Source organism: Mustela nivalis (assembly GCF_964662115.1).
Source record: "Mustela nivalis genome assembly, chromosome: 10".
NCBI lineage: Eukaryota > Metazoa > Chordata > Mammalia > Carnivora > Mustelidae > Mustela > Mustela nivalis.
The window spans coordinates 54,042,120-54,061,787 of record NC_139029.1 but is presented as its reverse complement, the minus strand read 5'-3'; the positions used below and the strand labels follow the sequence as shown (position 1 = coordinate 54,061,787).

General features: G+C 44.0%; 1 protein-coding gene across 1 annotated transcript in view; it reads left to right on the top strand.

Moving 5' to 3' along the window:
- Nucleotides 1-19,668, top strand: part of WLS (Wnt ligand secretion mediator) — a 103,792-nt gene that overhangs the window by 61,896 nt on the left and 22,228 nt on the right. The window contains exons 3-7 of the mRNA XM_082686448.1: nt 8,272-8,396; nt 14,136-14,297; nt 15,291-15,427; nt 17,939-18,107; nt 19,464-19,561. Coding sequence (XP_082542574.1) covers nt 8,272-8,396; nt 14,136-14,297; nt 15,291-15,427; nt 17,939-18,107; nt 19,464-19,561 — 691 coding nt within the window. The remainder of the gene's footprint in view (nt 1-8,271; nt 8,397-14,135; nt 14,298-15,290; nt 15,428-17,938; nt 18,108-19,463; nt 19,562-19,668) is intronic.

Sequence of the window (19,668 nt, the reverse complement as noted above, 5' to 3'; positions counted from 1 at the left end):
CAGGGAGGTAGAGACGTCCAGTGGGGAGTGAGCATGCCGAGCTGAAACCCAGGAGGGAAATCGAAACTTCAGAAGGAGACTGGCATCCCGGCCACAGGTGAGACCTCTCTGGGCAAGCATGGCAAGTGAGAAGAGGCGGGAGCTACTCTACAACCTGGTGACCACCAGTGGCTGTCTTTTTTTATATCCTATGGTACTTCAGAGCCATTTGTTTATAAAACAGTTGATGTCCCCAGCTACTTTTCCAATGTACAGCCTTTAAAAGTAATATAATAGGGTACCACAGGGATAAGTGGATATTTTCCAAGAAGGTGTCACTTTGCAAAGGGCCTGGTTTGAGGAACATTTCCCCCATTGCATATCTCAGACTGCTTACTACTTCAACTAGGAGATGGTGTGCCACAATACAGCAAGGGACTGTTTTGATGATGCTTAGAAACATGTCTTCATACACATGGAAAATAATTCTCCCAAATGCAAACGCTTGACGTGATGAAGAAAAACGAGAGAGGTAATGTGAACTAAACTGTTAGGCTGCTTTGCGAAATAATTGTACTCATTCATTTTTATAACTGTGCACACCCAGGCCTGTGGGGCATCTTAAGAAAACAGCCAGGGCCAAATTTGTAATTAGCTGAGTCCATTTTTGCCAGGCTTAACCATGGATGTAGGACAGAGTTGGTTTTGTTATTTCCTTAATTGAAAGCATCAAGAAAATACAAGCCAGGTCAGAGAGTTTTTGATTGGGGTAGGAAGGCTGGCATAAATAACCCCAGATTATATGTCTGCTGGAGGCTGGGAGGAGGCTCGTCTGTGCGGCCTCCTTCTGAGGTTACCCAAACAATATTTGGTGACTAGCAGCTCCCCTATGGAATGTGGGAATGCAAGTGAATGTTTTGAAATTTCTTTAATTTTCTTTTTCCCCAGGGCAAGGGCCTAGGAAAACCAAGGTTTTTCAGGGAACCTGAAAGTTTCTGACCATAATTCTTTATTTCTTCGTAATGCAACTGCCCTCCCCTTTCTCCCCTTGGTTTCCAGTTTATCAGTCAACCCAACCACCCTGAACCTGGATGGAAGGTTATGTACCAAATGGTCCTGTCAACAGCCTTGGGAAGTAGGTCCTATTATTTCCATCTCGCCAACATGGAAGCTGAGACTTATTCAAGGTCACTCATTCAGAAAGTTGTAAGGGTAGCATTGCAAAACAGATCTCTTGGGGCTACAAACTGTCCTATCTTGGCTGGCAGATGCCCGTTTCAGAAAGTGAGTGAGAAGCATCCTGATCACTTCCTCAGTGACGCCTCATCTTTCATTGCTTCACCCCACCAGGGTCCATTCTTTAAATTTTTTATTTTTTATAAACATATATTTTTATCCCCAGGGATACAGGTCTGTGAATCACCAGGTTTACACACTTCACGGCACTCACCAAAGCACATACCCTCCCCAATGTCCATAATCCCACCCTCTTCTCCCAAACCCCCTCCCCCCAGCAACCCTCAGTTTGTTTTGTGAGATTAAGAGTCACTTATGGTTTGTCTCCCTCCCAATCCCATCTTGTTTCTTTTATTCTTCTCCTACCCACTTAAGCCTCCATGTTGCATCACCACTTCCTCATATCAGGGAGATCATATGATAGTTGTCTTTCTCTGCTTGACTTATTTCGCTAAGCATGATTCGCTCTAGTTCCATCCATGTTGTCGCAAATGGCAAGATTTCATTTCTTTTGATGGCTGCATAGTATTCCATTGTGTATATATACCACATCTTCTTGATCCATTCATCTGTTGATGGACATCTAGGTTCTTTCCATAGTTTGGCTATTGTGGACATTGCTGCTATAAACATTCGGGTGCATGTGCCCCTTTGGATCACTACGTTTGTATCTTTAGGGTAAATACCCAATAGTGCAATTGCTGGGTCATAGGGTAGCTCTATTTTCAACATTCTGAGGAACCTCCATGCTGTTTTCCAGAGTGGCTGCACCAGCTTGCATTCCCACCAACAATGTAGGAGGGTTCCCCTTTCTCCACATCCTCGCCAGCATCTGTCATTTCCTGACTTGTTGATTTTAGCCATTCTGACTGGTGTGAGGTGATATCTCATTGTGGTTTTGATTTGTATTTCCCTGATGCCGAGTGATGTGGAGCACTTTTTCATGTGTCTGTTGGCCATCTGGATGTCTTCTTTGCAGAAATGTCTGTTCATGTCCTCTGCCCATTTCTTGATTGGATTATTTGTTCTTTGGGTGTTGAGTTTGCTAAGTTCTTTATAGATTCTGGACACTAGTCCTTTATCTGATATGTCGTTTGCAAATATCTTCTCCCATTCTGTCAGTTGTCTTTTGATTTTGTTAACTGTTTCCTTTGCTGTGCAAAAGCTTTTGATCTTGATGAAATCCCAATAGTTCATTTTTTCCCTTGCTTCCCTTGCCTTTTGCGTTGTTCCTAGGAAGATGTTGCTGCGGCAGAGGTCGAAGAGGTTGCTGCCTGTGTTCTCCTCAAGGATTTTGATGGATTCCTTTCGCACATTGAGGTCCTTCATCCATTTTGAGTCTATTTTTGTGTGTGGTGTAAGGAAATGGTCCACCAGGGTCCATTCTTAACATGAAGCAGCTGCCCTCGATTTCTTGGGGTGCCGAGAGTCTTCCTGTTTGTCTCCCTGACCATTTCTGGCTTACTCAGAGTCCTCTCTGGCTTTCCACTTGTCTTTGGAAAACTGACTGGCAAATGCTTTTCTTTTTTTTTTTTTTAAAGATTTTATTTATTTATTTGTCATAGAGAGAGAAGCGAGAGCAAGCACAGGCAGACAGAGTGGCAGGCAGAGGCAGAGGGAGAAGCAGGCTCCCCGCCAAGCAAGGAGCCCGATGTGGGACTCGATCCCAGGACGCTGGGATCATGACCCGAGCCGAAGGGAGCCGCTTGACCAACTGAGCCACCCAGGCGTCCCTGGCAAATGCTTTTCTTATGCAGGGCAGGGCAGTTTAACTGAAAAGGTTCCATGATTCCAAAAGATAGGATTGGTCGCTGCTTCCCAATACGGAAAGGCATGGATCTTTCCACCTGTAGTGACACTCTGCAGTCGAAGTCTGCACGAAGAGAAGCCTGGAGTGCAGATTTCCTCATGTTGGAGGAAAGCCTTTGTAACAGGAGGAAAATAAGTGCGAAGAACCACAGTGCCTTTCCATACCTCCTTTCCCAGTATTCTGAGTGAATTTTCCACCAAACTGAAATGGGTCTCCAGAGCCATATGAGAAATGTGAAGCTTGGACAGCCTGTACGATAGGAAAGCTGCTGGTTTGGGATACGTGTAGAAAATTCGTGTGTTCCAAATCCATAAATGCCCTATATTGATAACCTTAAGCACTTTACCTCATGGAACTGGTATAGCCGGTGTCCTTGTTTTATAGGGAGGGTTCTCCAGGTGCCAGAGGTGGCTTTGGCCTTCCTACCATTCTCCCAGGGAGTGCAAATAGGATTCTTCACTGTCATTATTTCTGGGGGCGTATGGGGGGGAGGGCAGTATTGCCCACACAGTATCCCGGGAGTCATAATGTTTTACGACCTGCAACATACTCATTAAACTGAACCTTATTTCCAAGTCCATTGGAGGCAGAAGGGAAAATGATTCAGGTGGCTAACTTCACAGCTTTGCTGGGTTCCTCTGCCCAACACTTTCCTGTTTCTGAGTTTTGTGTTCCAGGGTGGATAGGGGTTCCTAGTAGGAAGTTCCATATCCCTGAAACCTGGTAGTTATTTGGAATTAAAGGTAGGCATAAGACTTTTCACTTCCTAGTAAAATGATAAAAACAATAGCCAGTCCTTCATGCTTTCTGCAGCCTTCTAAGCAGTTTTTCCTGAGGTCACTTAAGAGTCACAGAATCCTAGGAGGCAAGTTCTGTTCCAGCAGGGTAAGGAGCCTAAGCATCCATCCTGGTGAGGGGTTGGGGGAGAAGTGGAGTGCGATGATATCACAAAGTCCAGTGAGGGGAGGTGAGAGGGTCACTTGAAACTGTCCTTCTCCCTGAGGTGTCTGTTTTTTAAGTACACCATGAAAGACTGCAAAAAGACATAGGACTGTAGTTCATGAAGCTCTAGAAGCTCGATTCTGATGTTTCTAGGGTGGGGCTTTCCGAGTCCTGACTTCTCTACCTTAGGAATGACTTCTCTACCTGCCCCAGACTGCACAGGAAGTAATGGTGTGTGAGGATTAGGTGGAACATGGGATACAGTTCATGAACAATAATAGATAGCTTAGGAAGAACTTTACTTGAGGGTGAAATGGAAAGAAAAAAGAATGGTGATGTAGAGGCTCTATGAAAAGGGTCCCCTCCACAGGAGGACTCAGGTCATCTGATACTTTATTAGCTGAACTGCACAGAGACTTTGTTTCATTTTTGTTTTAGCTTAGCTTCTTGTTTTTAGTGAATTAATTACTGACATTTAGAAATCGAGAGAGATTTCAAGCAGGTCTGCATTTCTGTCTTCTATTGACAAGAGCAGAAGGTCTGGTGAGACCGACCTGTACCACCTCATGATGGCTGTGAGCTAGAGCTACAAACTGCTGCCTCAACAGACAGAGCTTACTGCTCCATCCAGACCCAGCCTGTCCCTGATCACACGTACAGGGGTGGACCCTGACATAAACCCAGCTGGCCCTAGGCTTCCAGCTCTGTCACGCCACATCACGCCATACCACGTCACGCTTCTCCAGTCAGTTTTCTGAAATGGTGCTGTGTAGCTCTTCACCTCAAAGCTCAGATGAGAGAATTCCAGATACACAGCAAGCCACGTGCATGGCCTCGGAGGAGCGTTGCTTCTCTCTCTCGGGTAGGAAGTTGTGAAGGGTGCTGGGTTGGAATTGAGTGGCCCATTGCACACAATGTGCTTGATTCAACGTGGGGCTCGAGCCTGAGATCAAGAGTCACATGCTCTACCTTCCAAGCCAGCCAGGTGCCCCTGTGAATTTTCTTTTGAAAGTTTGCTGTTTTCTACCAACAAAGGAAGTAGCAGGGAGTGGGGTTCTGGGGTGGTGCAGACCCAGATTTAAGTCCCAGGTCTGCCAGTTACTAACCTCTTTCCCACAGGATGGGTGTGAGGCCTGAAGGAGAAGGGGTCTACACAGAGCATACATATTCATCTTTCGGGATTAGTTTCATGGACTCTTTTCATCACAAGGTGGCCAGTCTTCTGTGAGATATGTAAAAAAAGATGGTTGTCTTTTAAGGTGATTTCAAGATAGTTGTCTTCCTCCTGTTACCAACAACAATATGACCTCAGGCAAATTACTTAATATCTGAGAACCTCAGCTCGCTCCCTAATCAAAAGGAAATATCCGTGCCCACTTCATAGAGTTTGTTGGGAACATAAAGTGAGGTAATTTAAATAAAAGCACGGAAGTCATACGGGCTAAATACAGAGTAATCATACATGAAAGCAGTGTTTAAGATTTGTTTGCTTTTAGTGGCATATTTTACAACAGTTTTTCCTTTAGGGATTCCCAACAGATGGGAATAACTCTTAAAGCTGGGAGCAGGCCAGGAAGTGAGTCTTCCTGACCTTCCCTGTCTGTGAGGCACCTGTTCTGAATGAGGCTCATCCCTAATGTTTGTGGGGCCCAGGGCAAGGGTGCCTGTGAAAGCAAAGCTGTTGTATGTCTAAATACTTAAAAGTGATAAATCGGGCCAACAAAAACATTAAGCCAAGTTCTATTATCTGAACATAACAACTTTACCTTCATAATGAACTGGAAAGCCAGGTTTGAATTTGGGATTCTTGGACTCCTTGGAATTCTGAGCCAAGATGGGACTGGCCAAGGAGTGTGGGCCCCTTTTCTCTCTACCCCTGGCTCCATCCCCTACAAAAACGAGCTTTGAGTGCTATGTGTGTGGACACCCAAACCTCCTTGCTCAGTCGCTGACTGTATCCCACTAACAGTGGCCTTTGACCACTTCTGAGCCCTCGGGTGTGTAAATGGTTGTGTAGTTTACCTTGGGAGGCCAGATCTGGGGAAGACCCTCGGCCCTTCAAGGCCATGGAAAATAGGCTGAGGGCTGTTTGGGTAGGGTATTCTGGGATCAGTCCTGAGTTCTTGGAGCATATTCTTAGAGTAGGAGTAAGGGATTAGGCTCTGGGTGGACATGTCCCTTTCACTTGAGGGTTTCTTTTCCTGCAAGGAGGGTAGCTGTAAGAGGGCCAGAGAGCAGAGCCCTTTAAAATGTGGATCCCAGATGAAGGGCCCTTTCTGTCCATGTCCAAGGCCAGTGCTGCTCTGAATTCTGGGGCTCCAAGGACTGATAACTTCTTTTACAGCTTTTCAGATTTGTACTCTTGAGGCCTGTGGTTCTGGAAGAGTTCTTTCAACATAGCTGAAAGTCCCAATTTCTCATGCCATTGTTAGAAATGAAAACGATATAGCTTCGTGCCTGATATTAGAACTCTGGCTGGTTCATTCTGTCGACCGCTGAGGCCATCAAGTGGGGAGCAGCTGTAGGCAGCCTAGGCCCCACCTAAGTGGACGTACAAACTCAAAGCAAGGCTTCTGTCAAGCTGAGTGTCCTGCCATTTCTTATGTGTAGACTCGTATTTTCCCTGTTTTCCATGCTGAGTCTCTGCACTGTCTGGTGTACTCAAGTCCAGAGTCTCCCCTCAAACTGTGTGGAAGTGGGAAAAGGTAGACAATACCAGGATCCAATGACTTTGTGTACACACTTTGACCCAGTTACCCTGTCACCATCACCACGCCTCACTGGTGTTTTCTGTCTTCTGCAACATGGGTGGTTTCAGATTTTGAGTGCCTTGGATGTCTATTGGACAGAATGGTTCACCTTTCCAGAATATCCCTTCTGTAGTAGTTTAGGCTGTGCCCCTTTCTGTGGCTGTCAGGAAGACCTACCTCATCCATTTTTCATTTTTAAAAAGATGGTTGCATTCTCTGGTCTCCTCATGCTGTTACCATTTTTTCCCCCCCTTGTGATTTAATATCCTTTGTTTTCCTTTACTGTTTTTTCTGTGGTATGTCAGGAGGGAGAGGAGGAAAATAGGAATGGCCAATGCAGTGTGTGTGAGGATTTAAATAGTACCAATAAAGTAGCGGGGCACTGATGTTCATTGACGGTTTCATCTCAATCCAGGTGGCCTCAGGTGCCTCCTTTCTTGTATTCTTTCTTTCTCTTTCAGGATTTCAGACAACTTGGGGTTCACATTGTCAAACTGGCTTCAAGTCACACTGGGCCAGTGGTTAGAAAGTCCTATTTTTCCAGACAGCAGTTACTAACTTTTTCCCGTGTAATGTGTTAGATGCTCAGATTCCAGAGCTTAGAATCAAGCCCCATCTCCTAACCTTAGTGAGAGCTAGCTCTCCAGGCATTTTGGAAATGTGATCTGTGCTTCTTTTGCCCCATTAAGAGTCTTCTGTTGTTGAACTTGCTCGGCACAGTATAAAACAGATAAAATGGACAGATGTGATTTTCATTAATCTAATCCCTTAGTGAGTTCCGTGGTGAGTTAAACCCACTTATGGTCCTTACTGATATGGAAGTACATGTGAATATTCAGTTGCACGGGTACGTGCTAATTATTAGATTCTTATCTGTGTGTAAGTCTTTAACTTTGGAAAAGCCCTTCATCTTATACATTAACTTTCCCCACAATTTGCAGAGGGGTCTTGAGTTTTTGAGCAGTAACAGGTCTCATATTCAAGAGCTTCCTGGGGAGAAATTTTAAGAAGGATGTCTTGAGAATAGAGTATGTTCAGAAGACAGGTACTTGAATCATGTCTCTGATGGGTGGTTGGAAAATTGTTATCAGAAAGGAAACAAGACTCAAGCAGATAAAGTATGGGTTTCAAGTACATAAGGCACGTTTGTGGAAAAAGGATCTCACATTCCGTGAACTCTTATGGGCAGACCTAGGAGCAGTGTTGCAAGTCTCAGGAAGATAAGTGCTGATCATGAGTCACAGTCTGACCATCTGAGCTGCTTCAGAGACGGTGAGACCCCGTCTCTGGAGGTGTTTAAATGGAAGCTCTTGGACTCCTTGGCAGAGTGCTAATGGAAGGCACCAAGCATCCAGCTTCAGCATTTATCCAGTGACTTTGAAGTTCTCGGATTTGGAGACTTGGATTTGGAGTCTTGGATTTGGAGTTTGTTAGGAACTAGTATGTTTCTTTTGTCTTGTTGGTTTCCATGGCAGAGCCTATGAGAATTTTTGAGCTCTTCCCAAAATACCTTCCCAGATGCCGTTTCAGAATTGTGCATCCTTTCTCTTGCAGGAGAAAATGCAGAAGTCTCCATGGATGTTTCCCTGGCTTACCGCGATGATATGTTTGCTGAGTGGACTGAAATGGCCCATGAGCGAGTGCCCCGAAAACTGAAATGTACCTTCACATCCCCCAAGGTAGGATGCTTTGATGTCTAAGTTGATAGGGTTTTTATTTGGGTTCCAGGTACATGAGAAGATTTATTTTACAGTTCATAGATACAGTCCTTACTCTTAGTATGCATGACCCACAAAGGTTAGTCATCATCCTTTGTCTTAATAGAGGAAAGGGCAAAGCAGAGATTTTAGGTCCTTGCCCAGGAAGGAAGAATATCTGTTTGAAGTGATATAGTTGTTTCTCTGAAATTCCTCCATAAAAATAAACTCTTGGTTCTCTGCTTAAGGGCTGAGAGTGTCTGAACAACGTAGCTAAGTTATTTTAAGGTGTGAGAATCTGTTCATATTGGATCAATGCTTGTATATTCTCCTCTGTTTCTTAGGCATCTCGTTGTTGCCAGTTAATGTGCTGGTACAAAGACTAAAAATCCCCGTGAACACCACACACAAAAAGAGGCCCTAAGGGAGGAAATCTAATTTCATTTGAGACCTGGGTCTCAATGGGTCAACCCATTTTTAAGGCTCTCCTTTCTCTGGTTCTTTTAGAAGGATTTGTTCAACCATCCATGAGAGGGAGGTTGCTCTCCTGCATTGAAAATAGGGAGACATTTTCTTTTTGGCAAAGGTCTTTAGTTTTATGATTTCTCATCAGTGAAAATGCAGAGGTGGACTCTGGCCCTCAGAGGATAGTAAGGTTCGATGGTATAAGGACCAGGTCACAATGAGCCAGGGGCCCTTTTTGGGGGCAAGTATCATCCTCACACACACGCCTTCCCTAGATTCTGACTCCCGTTCCTGTGAAAATATATCTGTGAAGATGAAATGGAGCCATAGTTACTGTTACACTTGGCTACCCACAACCCTCAAGGGTGTTGACATGAATCACCCTGAGCAAGGTGATGACTGATGTCCCTTCAGGTACAGAAATGGTCTCATTTTTTGCACGTGAAGTACACTGAAGCACATTCTTGATTATTTCATTTGTCCCTTGGTATTGTCAAGTCAGTTCCTTTTAAAGGATTTGGACAGCTTTGTAGTACCTGCTCCATTGATCAGGTCAGTTCCTCTTCTCTCCTGGCCTCACTTTTGCATCTCACTGCAAAGTCAGGATTCCTTGTGGGATGGGATGTTGAAGCTGCGGAGTACCGTGCCCCAGTTGTCCATTCTACCCCGAAGAGGAGTAAGGTGGGAAGGGGCAGGTTCACAGTGTTAACATTAAGTAAAAGTATGGATTTGGAGCAAAACACACTTAGCTCCAATTTTGGGCTGTATCACTGATTGTATGCGTGGCCTTTGGTAAATGTAGTTAATCTGTCCCAGCTTCATTTGCATATCTGCAAAATGGAATAATAATACCTGCCTTGGGATTCTGCATAAGGATTAGGTGAGATAATCAACATCCGCAGGGTGACCTTATCATTTAATACCCACTCTGGGTTGTGTTTGAGAATGAAAGGGGATGTTAACCAGGTGAGCCACCAGGACTCTTGTGGGCAAGCCATGCACCCTATACATAGGACCTGCTGGGTCACCTGCTATTTACTAACTGTCCTTTCCCCAGGTTTCCCAGTGGTCTGAGGACCAACAGCGCCAGCATCACCTGGGAGCTTGTAGAAATTGCATACTCCCCAGGTCAACCCCCAAACCTTCTGAATCAAAATCTCAAGGCATAGGACCAAGGAATCTGTGGTTTTGTTTGTTTGTTTGTTTTTTAAAGATTTTATTTATTTATTTGACAGACAGAGATCACAAGTAGGCAGAGAGGCAGGCAGAGAGAGAGAGGAGACAGCAGGCTCCCTGCTGAGCAGAGAGCCCGATTCGGAGCTTGATCCCAGGGCCCTGGGATCATGACCCGAGCCGAAGGCAGAGGCTTTAACCCACTGAGCCACCCAGGCACCCAGGAATCTGTTTTAATAGGATTTCAACTCCTTAAGTTCAATAAAATTTGAAGTTTATTTATTTATTTTAGAGAGAGCGAGTGTGCACATGCATATGCACTTGAGCCGGGGGAGGGACAGAGGGAGAGAGACTCTCCGCCAACAGACTCCCCAGTGAGCATGGAGCCCAATGCAGGCTTCATCTCCCAGCCCAGAGATCATGACCTGACCTGAAATCAAGATTTGGGTGCTCAACTGACTGAGCCACCCATGCGCCCATGTTTGATAAAATTTAACAATCATTGCCTTAGATCCTCTGCTGGCTGTCAATTATAGCACACACCCCCTGCCAAAAGCTATCTGGAATTGTTTGGGATAGGCGCTTGGGGGTAATCTGCAGGAAAAAATGAATGGTAGAGAGAAACTGAAGGTAGCAGGAGAGGAATAGCTGACGTTTTCAGATCTTTGCATGCAACGGGGGAAATTAATTAAAATCTTTCTGTCACTGCAAGTTGAATGCATCTTTCAGAGGTGAGACTGGTTGGATATCTAAGTTAAAGGATATAAAGCCTTGGGATATGGAATTTCATCTTCGGAAAAGGGAAAAGTCCTATCTCACCTTCCTTAGACACCGGAGGGCGTTGAGAAACAGAGTGAGGGGGAGGTCATTAAGAAGCCTGCAACTGCTTCTTAATGATGGCTGCTTAATTATCTTTAGGATGTGTTGATCCCTTTCAAGAAAGATATTAAACCTTGAAAAGTGTGAAGGAGATGAATCATCAAATCTCTGCTTTTTGATTGCAGTGAAATTTAGTCTTGAGTCTGAAGATTAAATGAGAAATTGCTTTAAAGCTTTTTAGTCCCTGGTGGATTGTGAAGTCGAAAGAAAAAAAAAAAGTCAAGTTGCCACCTGCTGTAATTTGTCCTAATTAGCCAGTCTCATGCTGGAGTTGGGGGAGTGCTGAGGGGGATGGGGGAAAGGAAGGAGGGGGGGAATGTCTTTCTTCCTAAATGCCCTAAATGCTGGCAGAACCTCGGTGCATAAGGAAGAGCCCCCAACAGGATACAGTGAATTTGTCTCCAAGACAGGTAGGCCAGGCCATGATCCCAGAATCTGATATGTCTGATTTGTTCAACTTCAGTAAATTTGTCTCATGGAGTAGACATGTCCTCTCTGTAAGGACAGGGAAGTAGAGGACACCCAGAGAACCAGGATGGCGGAATTAGAAGGAACCCCAGAGATCTTCTTTTACTTAGGAAGAAAGTGAGGCTGAATGAGGTGAATGACATTCCCCCCAGCAGGGGGCCAGACCTGGGCTAGATTCGAAGTCTCTGAGCATGGAGTACGGTGCCTTCCTTACCACAGCACCGTGTCTGCCATTAGGCATGTCTGAGACAACATCACTCTTCTCCCTGCTGTGCTCAAGGGTCCTCTTCCCCCTCAGAGTTAGAGACCCATGTCTCCAAGCCAGTACTGCTACTACGGTGGGACTTGGGTGAGAAACACTATCAAGTCAGTGGCATTAGACTGAGTAAGTTTTGTTCCCTTCCCTCTCAGAAATCTCAATTTGTAGAAATAAAACAAGACCCTCAATGGAAACATATCAGAAAGTCTTTTTCATACTGTTACCACAGAGGGTAATCAACTTTCTTAATGCAGCTTAACCTGAAGCCAAATAAGAGCCTCTAATGTGTTGTCAGTAGTTCTTGGAGAGCCACAGTACTCATCCTGATCTGTAACTGTAAATGAAAGGAGCAGAGGAAAGAGAAAGAATCTACAGAGGAAGAATCGTCTAGTCCACAGCTGAAGTTTGGGAAAGAAACAGGAAGCTTTCGGGGTGCCTGGGTGGCTCAGTGGGTTAAGCCTCTGCTTTTGGCTCGGGTCATGATCTTGGGGTTCTGGGATCAAGCACCACATCGAGCTGTCTGCTCAGCGGGGCGCCTGCTTCCCCCTTTCTCTGCCTGCCTCTCTGCCTACTTGTGATCTCTGTCTGTAAAACAAACAAAAATTTTTTAAAAATCTTAAAAAAAAATAAAAAATTTAAAAAATTTTAAAAAAAGAAGCAGGAAGCTTTCTACAGAAGAATTTTTATTTATTTATTTTTAAAGATTTTATTTATTTATTTGACAGAGATCACAAGTAGGCAGAGAGGCAGGCAGAGAGAGAGAGAGGAGGAAGCAGGCTCCCTGCTGAGCAGAGAGCCCGATGCGGGACTCGATCCCAGGACCCTGAGATCATGACCTGAGCCGAAGGCAGCGGCTTAACTCACTGAGCCACCCAGGCGCCCCTCTACAGAAGAATTTTTAAAATCTCATAAGCCAAATGTAGTCTACTAGTAGTTCTGAAAGAGCCCCTCAAATCTTAGATGATGAAAAACTATAATGATTGATTAGTAATGTCTGCTATGATTGAGGAGGGGAAGAATGGAAGCCTAAAATCTAGATGTTAGCCTCCTCTACCTCTACTTTGTCTTTGCCTCTATACAAAATTCTGTTTATTGCACTCTGAGTTCTGACTGTCCAATAAAGAATCCCCAAGATCACAAAAGGGTCAGAGACCGTTCGTACACAAGTGAGGACTCCTTGTTATCTTCCTTCTTATTTCTTCACTAGAATCTTTATTCTGAAAATATAAAAAAAAAATTTATGTTGTTCCTGAGAACATAAGCTTAGGAACAGCAAATTAGGTCTTTCACTTCTCTGGATCAAGAGGTGCACACCCAGCAAATATTGAAGCTGACGTATAAACCCTACATTGATGGCAGGCACTCATCTCTTTTATCAGGAAAAAGTCCCAGGCTGCTGAAGCTCATGCCTGTATGTGCCCATATTTACTCCCCTACTCTGACCCCTTGCCAGAGACATGTAGCCAGGAGTCCTGGTGAGGCAGAGCAGAATTTAGTTTCCAAAAGCAACCTGTACCCCTACTCTTTAAACTCCTACAACCATGCTCTGGGTTGTAGCTTTTCAATCCTTGGCAGGAGGTACAAGAGGTGTTCTAGAAACAGGGCTAAATTTGGTTTAATTAAAATTTCTGCTCCCTTCTGCCATTTTACCTCTTGGGCACTTAGGTAGAAAATCCCACGTGGGCATCTCTAATAAATTAATTTCATTATTACCTTTTATCCCTTCTGTCTTCCCCAAATTCTGAGTGTTCCTTGATTTCTTTTTCTATCAAATCAATAAAAAGAAGATATTTTCTACCTTTTTGTAGCTTCTCCTTCAGGCCAAAACCATGAAAATAATTAGCCATTATCTAAGAGTGTGATGATCGTCAGCAAGGGCTTTCTTCTGAACGTTTCAGAAGTTGACCGGTCCATACAGCCTTTGAGGGCTCCAGGCATGTGCTGCAAATAGAAAGCCCTTGCAGTCCTGGGAGGACACCTTAGTCTGAGGTGAGACTTAATGAGGACTGAAGAACTGAGAAGGTGTTAAGAGATAGCCAGGGTTTCTTTTTTTTTATCTGAAATTTCTGGTTCTAGGGGCACCTGGGTGACTCAGTTGGTTAAACATCTGCCTTTGGGTCAGGTCAAGATCCCAGGGTGCTGGGATTGAACCCCCGGACCAGACTCCCTGCTCCATGGGGAGCTTCTCCCTTCACCCCCCGCCTGCTGCTCCCCCTGCTTGTGCTCTCTTGTGTGTCAAATAAATAAATAAAATCTTAAAAAAATAAAATTTCTGGCTCTGCCTCAAATGTGTTTGGGGTTTTTTTGGGTGGGGCGGTGAGGGGAAGCTGGTGGACACCATGCCTCCATTGTGCCCTATAATCTGTAGCTCTAAGGTATCCGTTTTAGCATTAGTGGTATGAGCCAAAGGTAAGACAATTCAGACATAGTCTATTGGAAATAGCGATTCTGTCACAAACTCTCTGTTCTTCTTCCAGACCCCAGAGTATGAGGGCCGTTACTATGAATGTGATGTCCTTCCTTTCATGGAAATCGGGTCTGTAGCTCATAAGTACTACCTTCTGAACATCCGGCTGCCTGTGAATGAGAAGAAGAAAATCAACGTCGGGATTGGGGAAATAAAGGATATTCAGTTGGTGGTAAGTGAACCTAATGGATCCTGGCAGCATGGAGCATTAGAACACTGGCTCAGAACATTGGTCTGTGGGCATGTGTATTGGAAGGAAACTATCTCACTCTTGGCGTCTCCATGTGTCAATTGCTTCACCTGAGAAATGGAAAACATACCTATGATGGCTGACAGCTTAAATGGAAAGTAATGCAATTATTATGCCCATTTAAGGTTTTTAAATAATGGTCATGATGGCATAATAACACCAAGATAGAAGTAATTTTTTTTACATGTCTTTCAAGCACAAATGTTAAAGAGAACAATGGTGTTTTAGGTTCTTTCCACTTGATTTTAACAGGCAAAAAGAACATGGAGCAAGAGGATTTTGGGGTTTTTTTTTAATCTTAAGAAAGTCACATATAAAATACATATTTATTGTAGAAAATTAGGAAGCACATGTAAACATATAGAACATAAAAATGACCTGTAATATCTAGAGAAATAGTCATTGTTGAGGTTTTGATATATCTCCTTATTGTTTTTTCCATATAGATAGATACATATATCCTTACCAGAAAAAAGATCCTTACTCAACTGCCTTCTTTATTCCTTGTTTTTCTTTTCATTTAATTGTATATTGCGAGTTTAATATAAATATACTTTGCAATGCCGCTTAGCATTCCACTATATTTACCTTAACACATTTTACCAATACCAACATTTTGAGCATCTTAAAATATCTCAATTTTTCAATAAAAATCCTTAGAGAAGAATCTTTGATCATGTTCTTAATGATTCCTGTTGTATAGAGTCCATTTTTTTGCCTTTTATTTAGATTTCTACAGTGCCTGAGGAGGGGCTAGGGAGGACGTGAAGAGAGTATATGCTATGACTGCTAAACTCTTGATCTTGAAAGTTCGGCAGAAAAGATCTGCTTTCACCTCTCCCCAAAATGCATTTGCTGATAGAAAATTACAATAAGATATATTCACCTTCAAAATTATGATTGGTCTCTATCTAGGGAATCCATCAAAATGGAGGCTTCACCAAGGTGTGGTTTGCCATGAAGACCTTCCTTACGCCCAGCATCTTCATCATTATGGTGTGGTATTGGAGGAGGATCACTATGATGTCCCGACCCCCAGTGCTTCTAGAAAAGTAAGAGCTGATTTCAGAGCACTCTTAAGGAACACTGGCATCCCTGATCCTGCCTGTCATGGTCCTGGTTTTGCTGGGGTCTAGTTCAAGTGGTCAGTGTGTTACTTGGGCTGATGATTAGACTGTGAATCATCCTGGATTCCACCCCCCTTCAGCTTTCACATGCAAATTATTACTAAATCCTAGGGATTAAAGCACTCTCACATTTTTGGCTCACTCTTCTGTCTTTGCTCTTCATTCCCATGGTCTGGGGCAAATCCTTTCTGTCACAGTGAACAAACTGTCTTGCTCCTAAGCCAACCCTCTCAGCTCCAGAAGGACAACACTCGTAGATACATGCCCTTTCTTTCCCACATTAGTGATTTTTCCTTTCTGCTGGATTTTTCTCATTAATATACAAACACACTATACGTGGTCTTAATCATCTATACCTGATAATTCTTAATTCATAGCCTCAACCTCAGCCTCTCCCAACCCTGAACCCAAGAATTCCAGCTGTTTGTTTGACATCTTCACTTGCACAAAAATGTAACGCATACAAAGGACACCATTTTATTTCTTCCCTCTTCAGACTTTTTCCTCTCCCCAGCACCCAGCATCCCCATCATAGGAAATAGCTGCTCAGGTTAGAGAGTAGAAAGTAGGAGTCATCCTGTACTTCTCTCTTTTCTTCAGACTCCTCATCCAACCCACTAGGAAATCTTGCCATATCCATCACTACCCCACTAATCTAACTCCCTATCATTTTTCATTTCTTCCTGGAGAATTGCAAATAGCCTGTCAACTTCTTGAGAAGTTGAGCCTCTCAACTTCTTGCTTCCACTGTTTTTCTTCCTACAGTCTATTATCACAACAGCCAGTGTTCCCGTTCAAGTGTAAATCAGATCTTGTCACTCTTCTGCTCCAAGTGCTCTCCATTGGCTTTTCATTTCCTTTGCCCTGGCCTATAAAGCCCTTGATGATCTGGCCCCTTGTCACTTCTGATTTCATCTCCTATCCTCTCTACCACTTGATGATGCTCAAAAGTGCCTGGTATACTCCCACCTCAGGGCCTTTGCACTTGCTGTTCTCTTCATCTGAAATGCTCTTTCCTAGGTATTTCTGTGGCTCAATTCCTCATTTCCTTCAGGCCCAGCCATAATGTCTCTTACCTTAGAACCTTCTTCCTATCTCCCTTATATAAAATAATACCCCTCTCTCTCCATTCTCTTACCTTGCTTTATTTTTCTTCATTATATTCTCTGTTTATTTGTTGGCTTTCCTCCCAGACTCCTCCTTTCACCCATTCTGAATGCAAGCATCATTACAGCAGGATCCTTGCCTACTTTTTTTACTGCTATATCCCCAGCATCTAGAATAGTGACTGGCACATAGTAGGAGCCCAATAATTTGTTGAATGAATGAATTTGTTGAATGAATGAATGATGTCACTCCACTGTTTAAACTTCTTATTGGATCCTCAGTCCTTTCAAGATAATAATATAATAATAATATAATAATACCTCTAATGGGGTAGGTGAGTTTCTTTATGAGTTCAGCCTTTTTTACTTCTCCGATGTCATGGCCTGTCATTTCCTCATGTCCTGTCATTTCCTCCATGTGCAGATCCCCAAACGATTCAGGCTTTTCCCTCTGCTTGCAGTACCCTCGACCTCCCCAATCATGACTCATAAGTCCTCTCAATTTCTGTCTCTGTCAAGGTTAGAAGTCCCTAGGGCAGCCTGTGCACACTTCTGTCACATCTCTTGACACACTACATTTGGCTTAGCCACTAATCTGTCTCCATGAGTAGAAGAGTACTACCTCACTTAGTTATCTATGGCCCTAACAAAATGCCTGGCATGTGATCCTTGCTTAATTAACACTTGTATTTCATAGGTATGACAAAGTATGAGTAAGTCAGTGAAAAAATTAATGATATTTGATAGAGCAGTGACAATAGGGCAGTAGGGAAAAAGCAAAATGAAAAGTAAACAAGCAGCTAAACGGAGTTGTATTTCTTGTTGTTTTGAGTAATCTCTGATGGAAACAAGCATGCTTATCCAAGTCCTAGTTGCTGTGGAGGATATCATCATCACAATAATGAGTGTTTTTAATGATCAGGTTAATGATTACCTGAATAGGTAGAAGAGGATAATTATGTTCAGAATAGTCTTCTGTTTAAGAAAGCAAAAGGGAGGAAAACATTGTAGGAAGCTCTTAATCTGAGGTACCAAAATAAAGTACAGGGTACTACGGAGGTTAGCTTCAGTTCTGTAGAAAAGCTAACATAGCCTTCCTTCATGATGCGGTGGGGCCAACAACAAGATAAGGCATTTTGCATCTGGGTGTCGGAACTCATTATGAGAGCTTAGAAACTAATCATACAGCTTCAGTCTCAGTGGGTAGCATCTCAATTCCCCCAAACTAGGTTGGGGTTTTGGTTTCGGTTTTGGTTTCATTTGGTTTGGTTTTTGAAAATCTGTCTCCTAGGTGAATAAAGTGGTTTTCTTGCTGTTTTCTCATGATCAGAGTCATCTTTGCCCTTGGGATTTCCATGACTTTTATCAATATCCCAGTGGAATGGTTTTCCATTGGGTTTGACTGGACCTGGATGCTGCTGTTCGGCGACATCCGACAGGGTATCTTCTACGCGATGCTGCTGTCCTTCTGGATCATCTTCTGTGGCGAGCACATGATGGTAAGAGCTCCTGAGTGGGGAGAGACCGGGGCTGAGACAAGGTAAACCAGCGGTTGCAGGACTGAGCTCCAGAGTCAGAATGCCGGTTCACATTCTGACTCCACCACTGATTACCTAGCCAAGTGGACTCTGGCAAGTGACTTTCTGACCCAGAATCTCCAGTTTCTCATCTGTAAAGTGGATTTTAAAGGCCCAGTTTATAGGGTTTTGGGAAGATTTAAGCAAAATAATGTGAGTATTTCACAGGAAGTAAACACAGCAATGTCAGTGACTATTACTGTTTCTTCTGCTTTGGCTTTAGCTCTGCTTGTCCCCAGGACCAAGGTAACCCCCAGAGAATGTGGGTCTGGCTTTTTCCAGGGGGCAGTTTGTCCAGGTGGCCTAGTAACCCCTGTTACTCTGAAACACTGACCTCCTTGATCTCAGTTTGCCCAGACAGAGGGATCGAAGGTAGTCTGGATACCAATAAGAATGGTGGGGTCCTAACATCATGGCTCAGGCGATATGCCAGCTGGAGCTTGGTCCTGTTGGGCAGTCAGCTTCATAGTAGTGGACTGCTTTTAAACTCTCCTAGAGTTTGATCATTGCTTCTGAAAACTTGGAACGCTTCTAGGAGAGCAGTAAGAGGAGAGAGAGTTGTTTGCTGATGGCTGGGGTACCTGGGGTAGGCGGGAGGGGTCCTCCAGGGGTGATGCACTGAGAATGAGCCCTTGACAGTAGGGCTAGGAGTACAGTGGACTTGGGTCCAGCAGTGACACAGCCAGCCACAGAGGATTTGTGTGGACTCTCACACCTGGTCTCTAGCCTGGGTGCTAAGATTTGTCTTCTGCCTTTCCCCATGTTTTCACTCTACATTCCTTCATTTTCTGTCTCTTAGCATCTTTGTGTGTCTACCAAGAGGAACCACTCTTGCTTTTAATGGAGATAGGGAGAACATATATCTATTTTCCTCAACCATGAGAGAGATTGATCCATCTCTTGACGTATTTTAATGCCTTGTAGTCTTTACCTTGTCCTCTGGAGATCCACCCGCCTGAACAAACACAAGTGATAAGACATAATTTAATTTGGAATGAGTTATTTTGCAGAGCAGAGAACTTCCACTGCTGAGGGTACAAGGCCTTTTCTTTTGTGTTCCCATAGCATCCTGTTCCAGTGGCTGTGAGAGCCCCTATGGATGGGCTGATAAAAAATGAGGTCCTCTGGAACGGAGATTTTGGTCTTACTCATATGCCTTGAGTCTAGCATGATGCGTGGTATACATCCGGTGGTCAGCAAGGACTGTCGCAATGACTGACTTACCTCCAGAATTGCTTTGGTCTCCCCAGTTTCATTCTTCATTTTGGTTTCCTGCAGGACCAGCACGAGCGGAATCACATAGCAGGATACTGGAAGCAAGTCGGACCAATTGCTGTTGGCTCTTTCTGCCTCTTCATATTCGACATGTGTGAGAGGTGAGCAGGTGGCTGTGGGATCCTTGGCTGAGAGGTGCATCCCCGTGTCCACCCGAGCTCCTCGGGAGGAAAGGTCAAAAAACGGAAGGGTGGCCGGGAGCTTGTGG